We start from the raw sequence: 18,547 nt of genomic DNA, 5'->3' as shown, positions 1-18,547 counted from the left end.
ACTTGATACACTGATGCAGTAGGGCAGTGGTTCTCAACCCACGGCCCGTCATGAATTCAAATGCGGCCCACCATGCTGAACACAATTTTTTTTAAATAACTTTCAGTTTTACAATTCATTGTAGTTTTTACATTAATTAAAAAATGTACTCAACAAATATAAGCCAAAAATGTTTTTATGTAAAATAATTTTGTGTTTCATATATTATTGAGTCGACCTGTACTCCCTGTACGTAATTAATGTTATGCAATTAACACTCTTAAGAACTTGACAGAATTCAATTCAAATACTCATCAGCAGCCATTATTTTGGTTAAATTGAGCATCAGAATGGACAAATTTGTCATTAAAGGAGAAATCAAAATGTGGAAAATGCCAGTGAAGGAACACATACAAATAAGAATAGTCGAAGTATCAGCAGTGAAGATGCTGGACCTTCGGCATCACAGAACCACTGCAGTAGAGCCAGGAGATCAAATATTCATAATAAATTAATAATGGTTTTGGTGTCAGTAGAAAATTAGGCACTGCATTTTTAATGCACTTTTTATGTATTTATTTATTGGCTTTATTTGTGGTTTCATGAGCCGTACTTGTTTAATAACATCTCAGATTTAAAACAGTAGCAAATTTCTGTGAATCAATTTAAATCTGTCTGTGAAATAAATGAATAGGACGAAAACTCAGATTGAGAGATTTGTTGGATCATCACTTAAAAGTGTTCATGGAACCTCTCTCTAGTCTTTCTTCAGTGCACACACTCTTTTCTCTGCTTTAATACACTCTTACACACATAAATGCACAGAAATTCATTTCCTATGTAGCCCATTATTGTGATTATTATGATTATTTCCTCCACTTTTCTTTTCTTCTTTCTTTCTTTTTTTTTACACACACACACACACACACACACACACACACACACACACACACACACACACACACACACACACACACACTTTACTTTGTGGCTGTATTAGCTGATATTGTCCAGTGCAAGTTACCACTGTCTCAAGGTGATGTTTATAGTCCTATTTCTCTTCATTAGTGCCACCATAACCCTGACTCTCTGTCTTTCTCAGGCTGTAGAGTCTCAAATCAGAAGTTTTGGACAGACACCCTGCCAGCTGCTAATTGAGCCCCACCCTCCACGCAGTTCTGCCATGCAGGTGGTGAGTAACACACACAAAACACTTTCACTGTCTAATTATCGTCCTTACCATGCAGACATTCACAAATTTATCAACATGTCAGTAAAACTGTTAAGATAAACTGCACATCATGCCAGTGTATTGTTATGTGATGATAATCATCTGTGAATCTTTATTTGTATCAGTTTTCATAATTAAGTAGGGTACAAGTATAGGGAACAATGAAAATCAATGTGCAGGGAGTTTTTTCCCCCTCTCTTTCTCCTTTTCTCTTAAGTTACTCTATATGCAGGATCCAGTGTCAAATGAATAAGCATTACGTGCATTTCCACCATAGAAAAAGAGTTACTGGGTTTAAAAAACAAAAATGTCTTCACATTATGGCTTAGTGACACATACTGGTATTGAACCAGGAAATACTAAACTAACATTTGATACAGGAGGGCACTGTAATGTCATTGTCCACACCAAAAAGTGTGCTAGATTGCATAAAACTGAATTGTGCCCATTATAATCATCCATTGTGCCAATGCCACACTTCATCAGTTCTTTATGCTGCATTGCTCATTCATTTTTCCTGTTGATCTAAAATAAAATAAAGTTGTTTGGACAGGGTAGGCAGAAATTGAAACCGTTCAGCTTTCATGTTGGTGGAAACGCATGCTAGGTCTGAGGGAGGTTTTGGTGGATCCATTTTTGGTGGAAAACAAGTTTGATAGCTCTCTGCTTAAAACAATTTGTTCACTATTTTATGCTTTACGTCCCCACTCCTCTCTCCTGTCCTCTCTCAGTGAGCCCCTGCATCCTAGAAGTGGGAAAAATCTTGTGGTTAAGCGTAGAGCTCCGAGGTGATGAGGTCTTTAGTCTAGAAACTTAGAGACTGTGGGTGACAGCCTTGAAACCCCCATTAGCTGTGTGTTTCTGTGGCGATGACAACCCCTGCCTGCCTGTGTGGAAACAAACTCACATATTCTCCTGTAAATGTCCACATGCAGATATACTTATAGGCTCAGAACTGGATTTTGACCTTACGTAACAGTGGCACTAAATAATTTGAACAGCCTTTGAATACACAACATCATCATAATTACAAAATCCCAAGCACACAGTCTAGAGGAGAGTGTGTGAGTTTTTGTTTCATGTACTTAGATTTAGATATTATAGTTTTTATTTTGAAGTGAAAAGATGAATTAGACCTTTGGGGTAAGTTGCCCCCCATTGGCACAGAAGGCCCCAAATGGCATGTCGTTATTAGTTTTATTATATCTTAAATAGAATACTTATAGTAATTAATGGGGTTGGTATTATTCAAAAATCCAACGAATTAGATGTAAATTTTAGACATCTTTGCTTTTCATTAAAGCCTACAGGTTAAGTTGGCACTGGTAAGCCTTGTGGGCAGCGTGCCGACATATAGCGCCATTGTGCTACAGGCGTCCAAAATTTGAATCCCGGCTCAAGGATCTTTTTTACCATTCCCGCCCCTCCACCCTTCTCTAACACTTTGCTTCTTGCCATCTCTACACTATCTTGTAACAATAAAACCAAAAAATAGATCAATAGATAGAACAAATCATTTTGAATTCTTAGGCTCACATTTACTAAACAGGGCAAATTAGCGTTAGAGCGCAATAACATAAAAGTGCCGATGGGAGGGGAAAATTCTGTGTTGATTTACTGACAATTCGCACATTAAAGAGCACAGACCCAGCCAGATCATTTCCATAATGACCAGCGCAATCTACCAAGAGCAATGCAAATTACCAACTGCTTTAAGACATGCTTTTTTTAGGATGTTTAGTAATGGAGCAAATACCAGTATTTGACAGGTACAAATAAATTGAGTTGCGTGATTCATTTTAATACTCTCCTCCTATAAATTTTGCATCTGAAATCGAAACTCCTACAAGTACATATTCAATAAGGTCAGGCGCAAAAATAACTGTCCATGCCTTTTCAGCGCTAATTCTTCACTGCACATATGTAGTAAATCCTGACAGCACTATTTTAACGCCTAAAGATGGTTTGCGCTGGCTCAAGCTGTTTGTAAGTCTGGCCCATAGTGTTTCTATCATGACATACCTTCAATTAAAATCCAATTATATTCTTGCTCCAAAAATCCCAATCCCCACTGTACCACTATTTTATTAGACAACAAAAGCAACATTTTAGAATTAGACGGTATGACAAGACAAGACTATTTTTCTTTTGAATCAACATAATTTTCATGCAATCCTTTATCTGGAATATACAGTGCCATTCTCTCTGTAATCCTTTCATCTCTCTTTCTCTCTGTCTATGCTTGCTTTTTCTCTCTCTCTTCCATGTCTCCAGTAGGTTAATGAGAGTAGATCCTCTGTTTAATGGCACTCACAGGCTGAACACTATTTAAGAGGTGCTAGCTGTCTGTCTAATTTACTGCATGCGCACCAATTAGCCCCGTGTCTCCATACTGTGTCTAAAAATCACACACACATGTCAGGATTAGACATCACCGACATAAGACAACAGTTAGACTGGATTAGAGCACAGTTTTATCGTGACATACGAAGATATACAGTACGAGCTTATTTATAATAAGCATATACACATACACTTCCATTTTAAACTATATCAGTTTAAAATATTTGTTTAAAAAAAAAACTTTCTTAATGTGAAGTGATTAAACTGTGCTGTATTGAAACATCAGCAACATATGAAGCAACAGCCAGTCAGATGGCTCATTGAGAGTGACAGAGCAGATCTCTGATCTCGACAAACACAGCCCTGCCTCACTGAGGAAGTCAACTTGATGGTTGGATGACTTTGCTGCCAAGTAATCAAACAGCTGTGTATGTGCATATACCTTTTAAGCTTCTCGTCATCTCCTGACTTATAGAGTGGAATGCAGGAGAAAGCAGATTATAATTTTACTAATGGAGGTTGGAATATACTGTGGCAGCCTAGGGGAAAGTTCAGATTCATTTGAAATCTGCTATGGTATTTTGCAACTTTAGTCCTTCTCAGACTGTTTTTCTTCTGTTTATCTTGTACTCATTACACAGGAAGTGCAACTCAGTGTGCAACGTAGCCTAGCAAAAACATTACTGGAATTATCAGAGGTCCAGAAATGTCAAATATATCGTTGAATTTTGTGAAATGAAAGTGTTTAGCTGCTTTGATCTCTCTCTCTCTCTCTCTCTCTCTCTCTCTCTATCGCTTCCCCCCCTCCTCTCCCCTCTTTCTCCAGCTTTAAATTACTTCGGCAACACATTTGATCTATTCATGATTCATGATACATTTATTTTAAACATAATTTCTATATATTTAACTTATTTGTTTATAAATAACGATAGTCACGATAAGGAAATCAGAAGGAATTAAATGATTCTGATTCTACTTTATTCCCGTTCAGTAACATTTTCATTAACAATATTCAGAAAAACTATTCCAATTACATTCACAACCTTTAAAATCATGTTGCCAAGACATGAGATAATTTGAAATGTCAACAGAACAGCAATAAAAAAATAAAAATAAATGAGAGCATTTGTACAGTTTTTGAGCTGATGCTCTGATGCTGATTTTGCTGATCTTATTATTGTGTTCCATCTGATAAAATGCATATATTTCAGAATAATAATAAAAAAAAAAAACAGTTCCGTCCAATCCAGTTATGATACTGCTATGTCTTAATAACACCTGACCTCAATCTCAGTTTTTAGGCTCTTTTACACCGTTCTGTCTTTCGCTGCCTAATTTCCCGTCTTCCTGCTTCTCTTCCAACTGTTCTCATTCTCTCTCCGACCATCGCTCTCTTTGCCTCTGCCCTTCCTCGCTCCCTGCTGATGATGGCGGTCATGGACTCAACAGTATCTCCTTCTGCAGACCCCACTGATGTTCACAGAGCAGATGCAGCAGGACGTCATCATGGTACTCAAGTTCCCGTCCAACTCACCTGTCACACACGTGGCCGCCAACACACAGTCAGGCCTAACCAACCCAGCGATCATCACAGTCACCGCCAACCGCCTCTTCGCTGTCAACAAGTGGCACGGCCTCACTGGTGAGCAAGAACAATCAGACAGCTATATGTTTGGTGATGGATAAGGAGTGTGAATTAGTCTATTGAATCTGTTCCACCATTGATACTAGTTCCTTAATAACCAGGTTACTCATACTCAACCCAGTCTCATAAGAAAATGTAACTATTTTATGAGGTGATGAAATCATATGAATTCGTACAATGTGATTAAAACAGAGACATGCCATTTTTAACTTTAAAAAATCCCAATTTTAACCTGTCGCAGATCACATGAAAATATGCAAATTAAATAATACAAATTATCCACCAATAGGCCAAAGCATGCAGGATGATGTTCAATTTCACACATTCTAAACTGCAAACTTCAGTAGCTTGAATCCTCTAAACTCTGGTTGTGTATAATCATCAGCATCATAGACACTGACATCTCAGCCTGAGCTGGATCAAATGTGACACTTCCTCTGCCGTGCATTCAGCTTCCTGTCCACCTCCATTTATCAGCCTCTTCTTCTTTATTTATTTGTTCTTTATGAAAGATCAATCTAATTGAAAAAGTGCCTTATCTCTTGAAATTTGATGGTTTTAATTGATGTTTAGGATATGTTCTGGGAATAATAAGTTTTAAATGAAAGTTTTCAGAAACAAACAAATGCTGATAACTACCAAAAATACAAATTTTAAGTTTTTTTTTTGTCTCTGATTTTGATGTCACAGAAATAGTAAGCGGTTTGAGACGTACATTTACGACTGCGCATGTGCACTGGCAGGGCTAGCCTGAAAAATATGCTTTTTTTTAACTCAAAATAAACAACATTTATGATACAGTTGTATGATTTCATTGGTGGTTTCAAATATGAAATGTAATCATAAGCATGGCGAATAGTTTTGGAGAATTAGATGTTTCCCCATTCAAAAAGACAGGAGCTACACATGCATGTCTGAGAGGCCTTTTAAAGATGGCATTCTAAACAATGCATGCAGAAACCGAGAAATTAATATATTTATTTTGTTAAGGAAAACTAATGGTCGGATTTCTACAACTTTCACTTTGGATTTTGGAAAGAAATAAAGATTTGACATTTATCGTGATAATTAATAGTACCGATTAATATGAAAAAAAAATATCATTAATTTCTTTTTAGTTTTTTGGGGGGTTTTTTTTTGGGACAAATCGACCAGCCCTACTCAAGACATACCATTTAAAATAAATAAATAATGCATTACTTTAAAGTGTTTTCCATTAGGTTGTTCTTCATTAGCCCTCCTAATGGCATAGTTGTGTTCAGCCAATAATAAAATATTTTTTGTTATTTATTTATTGTAAAGAAAAGCAGTGTTCTGTGGTTTGTTATTATTGTCCTTTGTCTGCTGTAGTAAATGCCTGTGGACTGACCTCTATAAATAAGCATCCTGATGGTAAACAGTATTAAATCTATTTTTCATCTGTCCTCTCTGTTTCTCTCAGGTCATCAAAGCTCTTCTGTGCAGGACCAGCAGTACCAGTTACCAGTTGAGATTGACCCTTTGATAGGTCTGTGGCTTGTCAATCTTCAGTAGAGTGATTTGTGATTGGCTGTTGTGAGTTGCGAGGGCCCGGCCCTTGGGAGGAGATGAGTGCTGTTTTTCACCCAGCCGCCATTCAGCTTCAGATCAGCATTTGCATGCAAATTGGAAAGCAATGAGCTGTGGCTTAGCCTGTACATCATCAGCGCTCTCGCTCTCTCTCTCTCTCTCTCTCTTTCTCTGTCTCTCTGTCCTGTCAGACGGAATGAATATGAATGGTGTAATAATGTCTGATTGAAGCCGCGTGGCACACGCTGTCAGGACAATATGTCCTCCTCTCATCCCTCCGACCTGTTGATTAGAAAGAAAATGAGGATAAAGGGAAGGGAGAGGGAAGATATGTGATAACATATGGCTGAAGCCTTTCTGAAGTTCTGTCTTTCCTCCTGTTCATCGTATATCTCAGCTCTCCTTGCTGCTCATATTATTATACAGTATCATCTATCATACCCCGTGTATCTGTTTGTCACTTCATGGTCGCCGTCCTGATCCTTACTCTTTCCTGTGTGTGTCCTCTTTCTTACCTGTGCTCTCTCAACACCTCCACCTCTGTCCTCCACTAATTAATTTAATATGAATTCAAGCCTTCAGTAATCCAAAATTATTATGGAATTCTTTTTATATACTGTTTTATAAAAATAATATAATATAATATAATATAATATAATATAATATAATATAATATAATATATGACCAAATGCATATGGACACCAAAAAATAAATAAATGTTCAGATGTATTTAGCATTTCATTTTGAAACTATCGGCAATAACAGAACATTATGGTAAGGTTTTCCATTAGTGGAGGGCGATACTGCAAAATTTGGTATCGATCCGATACCAAATACATATAGGGTCAGTATCACCAATACCGATACCAATACGATACTTTTTTTATAAAAAAAAAAAAAAAAAAAAAAAAAAAAAAACTTTTGTGTAGGGGAGTGCAGTAGGTCTATGTCATTATTTATGAGGTGGATGAATGATCAATTATTTAGGCAATATTTTTTTATTCATGTATTGACGACACAACAACAACGACTCACAGCAGAGCAGCAGGAGGGGGAGGAGTAGCAAAGTGGCCCAGGATGTGAAAGCAGCGTTTGCTCAGGATTGTAGAGGTAGAAGACACGAGCAAAGTATAATGAACTTAGATGAGAGATATTTAAATTAAAATATCGATTCAATTACAATTGTATTGATCCGATACCAATACCAGTGTTGGTATCGATACTATCGATATTTAGATCGATCCGCCCTCCCCTATTTTCCATTCTGTGTTGGAACATGACTTTGGGGACTTGCTTGCATTTTTATCTGCCAAATAATAAAAATGGGCATGAAATATTGATTTAAGTTTAAATTATTGCATTGTTCGAGAAGCAAAGACCACAGAGTGATACAAAATATATTAAACTAATAGAGCTGCATAGAAAATGTCTTTCTAAAGCTGGATTATTATTATTAATTAATTTATTTTACTTTTTACTTTTAAAAGATTTAATAAAAATAACAAATCCCACTCTTCTCTGTCTCTCTGTGTGGGGAGAGACATCGTTCATGGCTCATTTTCTTTCCCTCCTGCTCCAGAATGTCATGTATGTATTTAGACGGACTGCATTCCACACAGCTCACACATTTAAACACAGTAAATTCTCCATGACTCTGCTGTTGATAATCTGTCCACTTGCTCCAGCACAGACGCAGCGCTGGTGTGTGTCATGAATGTGTCTGGGCCTCACACACCTGACTCTTCAATCTCTCTCGGACTTTTTCTGTCTTAATGTGTTTAAAAAAGAAAAAAAAACTTGTAATTTATGACATTTTGGTCACATAATTTTTTTTATCATTATTTTAGTCTTTCCTTTACTGTTCTGTCTTCTGCTGTTTTATGTATTCTTTCACAAATCATGTGCTCCTGCACAGTATTCCTGACAAATGTCGTATTTTCTCACTCTAATAGTTTAACATCTTTATAATCTCTTAGGAGGTTGTCAGGAATTCACTTACAAGACATTGGAGTAGACCTTTAGGGTCAAGCCTCTTTTTTTCACCATCTAACTCCCTCTGTTAATGTATCCACATCGCTCTGTGAATGTCTTTCCTACTGTATCTCCCTCCCTAATCACTGCTTTATTTTTTTTTATGTTTTCTTCACTTTACCCAATTATTTTCTAACCAAGAAGTTAGTGCTTTTATAACAAGTGACTCTCTCTCTGTTTTCAGCCAATAATGTGGGCATCCACAGAAGGCAGATCTCAGATCTGTTAGATCAGAGCATCCAGGTAAATGCTCAGTGTTTTGTCATCACGGCTGACAACCGCTTCATCCTGCTGTGTGGATTCTGGGACAAGAGCTTCCGCATCTACTCCACTGATACAGGTAACCGCAACGACCCCTCCAACCACCTCAGTGTCTACGGAGACATCGCCTCCACCACAGTGCACAAAGGAAAGGGTCAAAAGTCACAAATGAGCCTGCAGACTGCATTACAGCTCCATCGCCCCAGGGCTCAGATAGCTTTCTCCTCTCACGGATGGACCATGACTCCATCTCGCAGGAGGATGAGGCTCAGAACGCAAGTCACGCAAGCGGAACTTGAATTTCAATATAATCACACCACACAAAAAGCTCCCAAGCTCTGAGATATACACACACAAAGCAAAGGGGTTTTCATCTTGAAAGCTAGACTAGATAGGCTTTGTAAAGAACGCTATTTTCAGACAAATCTGATTTTTCTCAAATTAGATCTTTTCATGCAGACTGAGTGCACTATTAATTGCAAGTTATCAAATACTATTTATGTGTCCAGATGTAACCAGTCTATCTGTATGGGTTGGTTTGGTAATGTAGGTGTACCAAGGTGTAGCTTTTAAAACATGTGCAGGAAGATTGGAGGTGCTTCACCTCACTCTCTAAATAAGCGCCTGTCGAGTCATGGTGAAGAGCTCACCCGTCACACAGGAAAAACTCAGCGACGGAGGAGACTGGTATGATGTTTTGTGCTGTAGACATGGCCAGCTTCACTGTGCAGTGCGGCGTGTGGTGTCTTTTGTCATTTCCATTATTGATTTGGGCTATAGTTATAGTTGTCGCGTTGAGTGAGCAACCGTAAATATCTAGTTGGAATCTCATTTCAAACCACTTTCATGTGTGTTTTTCTGATTTGAAAGAAATCTGATTTCATGTGTGTTTTTTTTGTTTGGTTTTTTGCTGTCCAGATTTTCACAAACCCATCTGGATAATGTCTGGATTTGCAGAAAGTCGTATTTTTGCAGTCTGAACAAGACCATAGACACGCAGGCAGAAACACAGTCAGATACTATAGGTAGTTAGCTAGGTAAGCAGATAGATAGACAGACAGGATTGACCGACCAATAGACAGACGCACACAGACAGGCAGTAGGTAGATCGATAGACAAACAGACATGATGGTAGGTAAGACTCAATATAGACCGACAGACAGAAAGGTAGGTAATTAGAGAGGTAGAGTGATAGACAGACAGGTAAGGTAGGTTTTCACTATAGACCAACAGACAGGGTACTGTAGTAATAGAGTATAGACAGACAGCCAGACAGATAACGATTGCTGTTTTTCATATGCATACACAGACTTCAGCATGCACGTGCAGCACTCCAAAAGCAAATATTTAAAGTGCGAGAAGAAGGAGTGTGTGAGCTCATCTGGTGTATGTAAACGACTCAGACAGCATCATCTCAGTAGAGTCATTCACTTAAGCCCTACACTGCAGACTGCTGACCCCATGAAGATACGCTCCAGAATCAGACCTTCAATCGACTTTGAATCATTATAAATATATTATAAATATATTGTGCATTGTACACACCCCTACTGCCTCACACTCTGCAGTAAGTGGTTTCATTCCTGTGTGGTGTGTGTTTACAGGTAAACTGACACAGATTGTGTTTGGCCATCTTGATGTGGTGACCTGTCTGGCCCGCTCAGAGTCATACATTGGTGGAGACTGTTACGTTCTGTCCGGCTCCAGAGACGCCACACTACTGCTCTGGTACTGGAACGGCAAGCACAGCAGCATCGGAGAGAACCCTGGAAGTAAGTCGTAAATGTTAAACCACATACAGATGTACATTCATCCAAAAATGGAAAAGAGCAACTTGGGCATTCTGCTAAGTAACTCCTTTCTCCTTTTGTGTTCCTCAAATGTCATGTTAATTTTCTTTTAATGAAAGCTCCATAATATGTCTGAACAAATAGTTTCATCATTTTCATTTTCTCAGAAGAGCCTCATGGTTCTCACATAGAGAGGTCAAAATCAGGGTAATGTTCGGAGTCCAAATCCCCAACCAGCTCTTAGCAAACACACATAGGAAAAGCTTTCATGCAGGTGATGATATCAGTGCAGTGCAACAGTGTTAAAAGCACATTGTTCATACACACGCATTCCAGTGTGTGTCTGTCAAGGCTGGTGTAATGATTTACAGCTCACTTTCAGAAGCTACATCTAGTTTCATCTGACCACAGCAGGTCTCTGCTCAGACGATTGAGTTTCAGGATAGTATCACACCATAAATGGAATCGGCCTGCGTGTGTGTGTGTGTGTGTGTGTGTGTGTGTGTGTGTGTGTGTGTGTGTGTGTGTGTGAGTGAGTGAAAGTAGAGGCCAGAGGGCCACAGAGGGAGACAGTAAATGTGACTCGGAGGTCTCCGGCTCATGAGAGTTCAGTCCCATCTATCTGAGAGAGCCAGAGAACACTCAATAAAAGTGAAAAATGCCACGGGCTTCCCCTGTACACACTAACCATATGGCTGCGGCGCTGATCAAAGCACTCTACTCACACATACTCGCACAAACACACACATCCCTTTTGCTAATTTTGAGTTTTCGGGTGCTCTACATGCTGTTAAGTGCTCTTCTGCAAATGGGGCAGGATTTATGACTAATTGTGATTTGGGTAATGAGCATCTAAAGAGAAATATGAGTCTAGGTTGATGGTTGACATCAGTGGCGTTAAAGAACCTAAGAGCCAAACCTTCATCTAAAGTGAAATCGAACCGAATCTCTGAATGTCTCTTGTATCACATGTACAGGGCCATGTTATTCAGTAATATTATCAGATGAAAGTTCAAGGATTTTCTTTTTTTTTTTTTTTTTTAAGTCATATCAAGATAATCAGGAAACTTTGCAGGAATCAGTTCAAACCCCCCATAACTTGTCCAAAACACATTAATTATCATGATTTTGTTAACCAATTCTGATGTTTTATATATATATATATATATATATATATATAATTTCACAAGTCAAACATGGTTCATGATTCTGCAGCATACACTGAAAATGTCAAAATTACTTTTAGAGTTGAAATCGTATGTACTCTCTGTCTGGTTACTAAATAGTGATAATTCCAGACATTTTAATGTGAATTTATGTTATTATACATGATGGTACTTGTGTACTTTTTTATTTCTTTCATTTTGACACAGTTGTTCATTTCAGGCACGAATGAAGTTACAGTATGATTTCAAACACAGTCTAGGCTGTGAGCAGAGGAGAATTGTTGGATTGATTCTGTTGACCACACTGCCATCGAGTGGCCAAAAAATGCACAGCATTTTCGTGAACCCTGATTTTTTAAACTAATTCAGTCTGATACCCTTTCAGTTACAAATCTTACTGCATTTTCATCTAGAATTGTCTTGTGTTTACGTATTCATTATCTTTTCCCTCTTTCTCCTATGGGTAAATGATACTCTCTAGTGTGCATTTTCAGTACAGATAAATAGTATACAGTATATAGGTATTAGATTGTAATCAGATGTTGTCCTAATTCGAACCAAATGGTGGCCGATGACGGGGAGGTTAAACGATACACCAATATATCAGTTTTATTGATCTTTTCAGGGCACAATCCGACATCAGGCTTTAATCCCCAGAGTTGTAGGGTATAACTCAAAGCTGAGACATTTAGGAAGTTTGCCACCTAATGAAACCTATACATCTACGCTGAGAGAGAGAGGGTGTGTGTCTGTGTGTGTGTGTCTGAGAAAGAGACAGAGAGAGGCCAGCTGGATTAAGACAATTAAATGTGTGTGACGACTTTGTGTCTGGATAGAAAGAGAATTCATTGGTTTGTTAACTGTTATTTTTGACATTACCTAAACGGTTCTCACTCTGAGAGAGACAGTTGTGTTTGTCTGAGTGATATGGACAGAAAGCACACACACGAATACTTGCAGAGCTCAGTAGACTGATTACAGAAGGACACATGGATGGCAGAAGTGTACACACACACTTTAACAGTTGCGAGTGTCTGATTGCAGTGATTACACACTCTAATTAAATTATCACAGAGTACAAAACAATAAAAAAAACGAATTTAAACACTGAAATTGACAGCAGTGTTAAGTACGCAGATGCAGTTGTTATGTCACTTGTGGTGTAATGTTGTGATTGTGATTATTATCTTGTTCTTGTTTCTGTTGTATTTACTGTCTTTGATCATCAGCTCTGTGTGTGTGTGTCTCCAGCTGAATTTGTGACTCCCCGGGCGATTCTGACGGGTCATGATTGTGAAGTCACGTGTGCAAGTGTGTGTGCAGAGCTGGGACTGGTCATCAGTGGCTGCAGAGGTAAAGACACACTCATGCATTTGTATTTTTTAAAATTTCATTTAGTCTTTTTGCATGGAAACAGTACACATATAAATGTACCTTTACAAAACTCTCCTACATAGTCAGCATTATCAAACGAGTTCTTTAATCAGTTTAATTAAAGTCTTGGATGTTTTTATTAGTGTAATTAACACTTATCTAGAGTTTTGGGGCCATTTGTGAAAATACTTGGGCACTTAGTAGGCCCATAACTATTTGACCTATTTTAAAGAAAAAGAAAAAAAAGTGTATTTACCAATTCCTATGAGACTAGCAATCGTAATTCTTGAGATATCTTACCCTAAACATGGCGTCCTGGATAAGATGTTTTTTGGCCTGGAAATAATAAATATGTCAGAGGCTGAAGAAATATGAAAATGTTAGAATCAACAGACAATCTTACGTCACAGATAACACATGAACAAGTAAGTGCAGCAGCACAATGTAATTCTGTCTGATGTGACCCTCATGTGTCCGTATGTGTTTGACAACAGAGGGTCCATGTCTTGTCCACTCGATGAACGGAGACCTGTTGAGGACTCTGGAGGGTCCAGACGGCTGTGTGCGACCGCGCTTGGTTCTGTCCTCCACCGAGGGTCACTGTGTCATTTATTATGACAAGGGCCGCTTCTGTGTGTTCAGCATCAATGGAAAACTGTTGGGACATATGGAGGTGGAAGACAACATCAAGGTAAACATGAGCATAATCTCTCCTCTGTATAGTTATTTGGGAATAGTAAGCAAGGGTAAAGGGTTGGACAGCTCCCCCTTTTTCTTACTCTCTTTCCATTTATTTTCTCAGACTCTGTGTTTTATCATGTCAGCTGTCTGGAGTGTGATTAAATGCTGGCATGATCTGCCTACGGGCCTCCTCCTTTCCTCTCTCCATCTCTCTTTCTTTTGGCTTCTGAACCCGAAGGGTCCAGATCTGTCCTTTGATCTGCAGGGCTACGAAATGCCACTCAACTTGCATGTGTGTATGAGAGCGAGCAAGAGAGCAGTATGGCCTGCGGCATTAAAAGACACATTTGTCATTGGCGGGCAGAGCTTCGAAAATCGGCCAGCTCTCTTTCCCCCGTTCCTGCTCCATCACTTTCTCTTTCCTCTGGGCCTGGGAAAATTCACAGAGCTCTGCGTCTGCCCCTCTCTCTCTCTCTGTCCTGCACACACATACCCACACCTGCATCCCATTTAACCGTCCGGCTCTGTTACGCGCTCCTCTGCTCTCTGCCGCTCAGAGCTTGATTAGTTTCCTCGTTGTGTCCAGGTTCCATTTGCTTTCAATAAACAGCAGAGTCTGCAGTGACAGAGAAGAGGGGGGCTCTGCTCTTTAACACACTTACTATTCAACTAATATGACATAATGCAGGATCAGCCTGCGTCATTTTTACAGAACGCTGTTCCTGGAACTATATTGGACATTTCTGTACTAATATTTAGTATTATGAGCAGAGATAAATCAGCAAGCGATCGTTGCACTCTGCCATTAAAAAGTTTAGGCTTTTAAAGAAATTAAAACTTGTATTCACCAAAGACGCAATAAATTGATCAAAATTGAAAGTAAACATACGCATTTCTATTTTAAATAAATGCTGTTATTTTAAAAGCTTAAAACAGAAATTCTATTCTATTTATCAGAGAATCCTGAATAAAGGTATCATTGTTTCACCCCCAAAAAATGTATATAAAAATGAACAACTTTTATTATTTTACAATATCACTTGATGATTCATCAGTTGATCAAATAAATCCAGCCTTGGTTGCCACAAGAAACCTCTTTCAGAAATGTGGAAAAATTGAATAGACCCTAAATGTTTGAACCATTGTGACTTTCTCGAGGCTTGTTCAAAGCCAACACAATCTTTGGCATAATTGATCTAAATCATAATAGGCTCAATGTGTTTATTTGGATTATTTGTGTTCAGATAAAGCCACAGGCACGCTATACTCTATTGACGTCCATTCATCCTCACACACAGGAGTCTGGAAACACAAGCTCATGCTAATTTCACATTCCACTGTGTACAAAATACAGATTTTTTTAAAGCTGAACTGTACAATGCAGTGGTGGGACCAGTAGAGGACCTGAACATCACAAATTGAAATTTTAGATTATTTGTTTATCTCATTTTAATTGTTTCTTATGTCTTATCTGTGATCTATTTTTTATTATTAAAGACAGAAGCCCTAGCCTTTCTAGTCTGATTGCAGCTTAAATCAACTGAGCTTTTAGGTTTTTAGTTGTTTGTTTATTTTCTACAAAAAAATAATTTAATTTGAATAATACCCTCAATTTGAACACTGTCTACACCTAACTAATACTACTGCAAAATTGTCACCGTAACCAATCCCATAATCAAAAGCAAGGGTGCTTTTGGCACATTTTAGTTTACATATGATCCACATGAAAAAAAATCATGTTACCGAAATATGTATTTATGATCAGTCATTGCTAATTTCCAAGTCATACACACGCAGCATACACACACAGACACAGCTCCTCTCAAGCCAGATGAAGTGACGTCTTTGTGACAGTGTGTGTTTGTGGAGAAGAGGGTGTGTGCGGTTTTGTGTTTGAGTGTGGGGTTTGCAGGGACAGTTTGTTGCTGAGAAAGTGAGTCTTCATGCTGATGATCTGACAGAACATTAATTTGGACAAGTAGAAATAATACATGAATGGCTCTCTGGAGCCCACAACTGAGCGTCTGTCTGTTAGTAACCATTTTAGCAGACGTTTCCCCAGCCTTCGGCCCATACGCAATGGAGTGCATTACAGTCTTCATAAATCCAGTCTTTACTCGTGCCAGACATGTCCTGACCTAACACAGGCAGATCAGCAGATCAGGAGAAAAAAAAACACAGTGGGGCATCATCCAACACAACCCTGTTGTTTAAAATCACGGCATGACTGTAAGTCAGATATCGGAGTCACGGCAGCCATCTTGGAGGATTCTGGAATGGCGGCCCGGGAGGAGACCACTGATTTATGATTCTGACCAGGTTCTGCAACCTGGACATCTCTGCTTCTCACAGACCCTTTTCCAGACCTGGTCCAGAGGGACCACCGTGAATGCTGGATTATGTACTGATATATTTCCTCAGACATCTTTGAAGTAATCAGACACATTCGAACTGAAGACTTAATTCATGCTGCAGCAATGACTGAACCATTTCATTAAGTCACAGAATGAGTCACAGGGTGGAGTTTGAATCAATTTGAGAGCTTGAGATTATTCATAGTAAGGACTTTTTGGACACTCACTTGGATGACAAACACTATAGATTCACTTAAATTTTTGCCTGTCATTAAAGGAGACAGAGTTGTGACTTTGTGTGATCTCGATCTCGTATGTCTGTCGCCAGCTTCTGCTTTATACCACAACTGAAGCGAAGTGCTCAGGGGTTAGCCACAGTGTAACCTGAACCCTAATTACACACATCTCCGATATATCCAAAACAAATCAAAAGAGATCACATGCACGCAAATGCTCTCAGATCCCAGCTGCTGTAAGTGTCTGAAGTCTGCTGGACAGCGATCTAGCAGAACAGTCTCTGTGATTGATACTGGCTATTTCACTCGTGACTGTGGTAGTGAGGAATGAGGAGAGTGTGTGAGCGTGTGTGTACCAAAGAAGAGCAGGAAGGTATGATCATGTAGCTTATATAACCATGGTCGAGTTTAGAACTTTTTATAACAATGAAGTAATTATGAACAATAAAATCATTATGAAACCTGAAAAAGTGAAATTATATTAAAATAAAAGCTGCCTTCTGCAACATATTTGTATTTAACTTATTACAAAAGAACTAATAGTTTTACAGAAAAAGAAGAAAAAAACTATAAAATCATTATAACACACAAAACTTCGGTAACATGCAATACTTTATTGTTATTATTAAAGACATAAATTAAAATCTAGGTAATTTGTTTAAAACATGATGACGTTTATGAAAAATATTAAAGTACAAAGTTAAACTGAATTTAAAAGGATTTTGAACTAGGTCATTGAAAACAACAAACTCACTTTTGTAAATGGATTTTTAAGTCAAAACGTAATTGGTCCTAAAATATAGCCCTTGTGACAACTAGCCCCAGTCTTCCCTACAGGAAGCCATAGTTCTCCGTTCCATTCTAGATTCTACTGTAAGCATCACCTGTTTTAGGAGCTGAGTTATAAATGATGCATCAAAACCCTTAATTAATGCAATTTGTCAAGCTTATATTAATCGAATTCATTACACATAATAGTCACTTTGCAAACACGCTGTCATTACAGCTTTTTCTCCCACATGAGTGTGTGTGTAGTGAAAGAAAGAGCCCAGTGTGTTTGCTGTTCTATATTATCTGTGTTTCTCGTGGGACCTCTAAAGTGTTACACAGCCCATGTGCACACAGGAAAACCAGATGAACAGAATAAATCTCATACTCTGTCTGCCCTTCGCCGCAGGATACCACCACTACAGCGGTTTAAGAAACAAACTGTTCGCCAGGTTGGCCCCGTGCATGCTGGGAAAGAAAGGGGCTTGTGAGGCTTTTGATTGGATGAGGCAGCCACTGGCAGGGCACACTCACTCTAAGGTCCACAGGGGTGTCAATAAACCCCTGTAATCACCGGTCAGCCGGACGCTCCAGATGTTCATCACTCGCTACAAAGAGCTTATTCACTGAGCCAAGAGAAAGAAAAAATAAAAATTCTTATCAGTGTTATTTATCATGAAGAAACATGAAAGGGGTCCCTTTGAGTGGTTGTTTTTAATAACATTTTAAATGATTTTATAGACTTTACTGTAGATTTACTGTGAAGCCAAAATCTTTCATTCATATTTGTATGACTTCTATTTCATCTCAAATTACATGAACTCATGGGTTTGACTGTGTGTCTTCTGTTTAACACGGTGAATGTGATGTTTGTTTGGTCTTTGCTCCAGGCGATGCTGCTAAGTAAAGATGGCCAGTATCTGTTGTCTGGAGGAGATGCAGGAGTTCTCAGCGTGTGGCAGATCCATGATCTCAAACAGCTCTTCACTTACCCAGGATGTGATGCTGGGATACGCTCCATGGCTATGTCACATGACCAAAGGTAGCATACATGAAGACACCAAGTTCCTGTCCCTTTTCTAGACTAATGATAAAAAAGATATAAATCACAATATCTCCGGGATAGTTGTAAGTAACAC

The 18,547-nt window shown here is 38.6% G+C and overlaps 1 protein-coding gene across 3 annotated transcripts in view; it reads left to right on the top strand.

Moving 5' to 3' along the window:
• lrba (LPS responsive beige-like anchor protein) overlaps positions 1–18,547 on the top strand; it is a 235,502-nt gene that overhangs the window by 214,778 nt on the left and 2,177 nt on the right. For 2 of the 3 annotated variants that reach the window (XM_052547153.1, XM_052547152.1), the window contains exons 48-55: positions 1,082–1,171; positions 5,018–5,195; positions 6,640–6,705; positions 8,963–9,118; positions 10,644–10,811; positions 13,247–13,348; positions 13,864–14,060; positions 18,299–18,450. In XM_052547153.1, the coding sequence (XP_052403113.1) occupies positions 1,082–1,171; positions 5,018–5,195; positions 6,640–6,705; positions 8,963–9,118; positions 10,644–10,811; positions 13,247–13,348; positions 13,864–14,060; positions 18,299–18,450 (1,109 nt within the window). Of the gene's footprint in view, positions 1–1,081; positions 1,172–5,002; positions 5,196–6,639; positions 6,706–8,962; positions 9,119–10,643; positions 10,812–13,246; positions 13,349–13,863; positions 14,061–18,298; positions 18,451–18,547 lie in introns of all 3 variants that reach the window. The other variant, XM_052547151.1, reaches the window with a different exon arrangement.

Source organism: Carassius gibelio, chromosome B1 (assembly GCF_023724105.1).
Source record: "Carassius gibelio isolate Cgi1373 ecotype wild population from Czech Republic chromosome B1, carGib1.2-hapl.c, whole genome shotgun sequence".
NCBI lineage: Eukaryota > Metazoa > Chordata > Actinopteri > Cypriniformes > Cyprinidae > Carassius > Carassius gibelio.
Note: the sequence above shows the minus strand (reverse complement) of the source record. Positions and strands in the feature narration are given on the sequence as shown.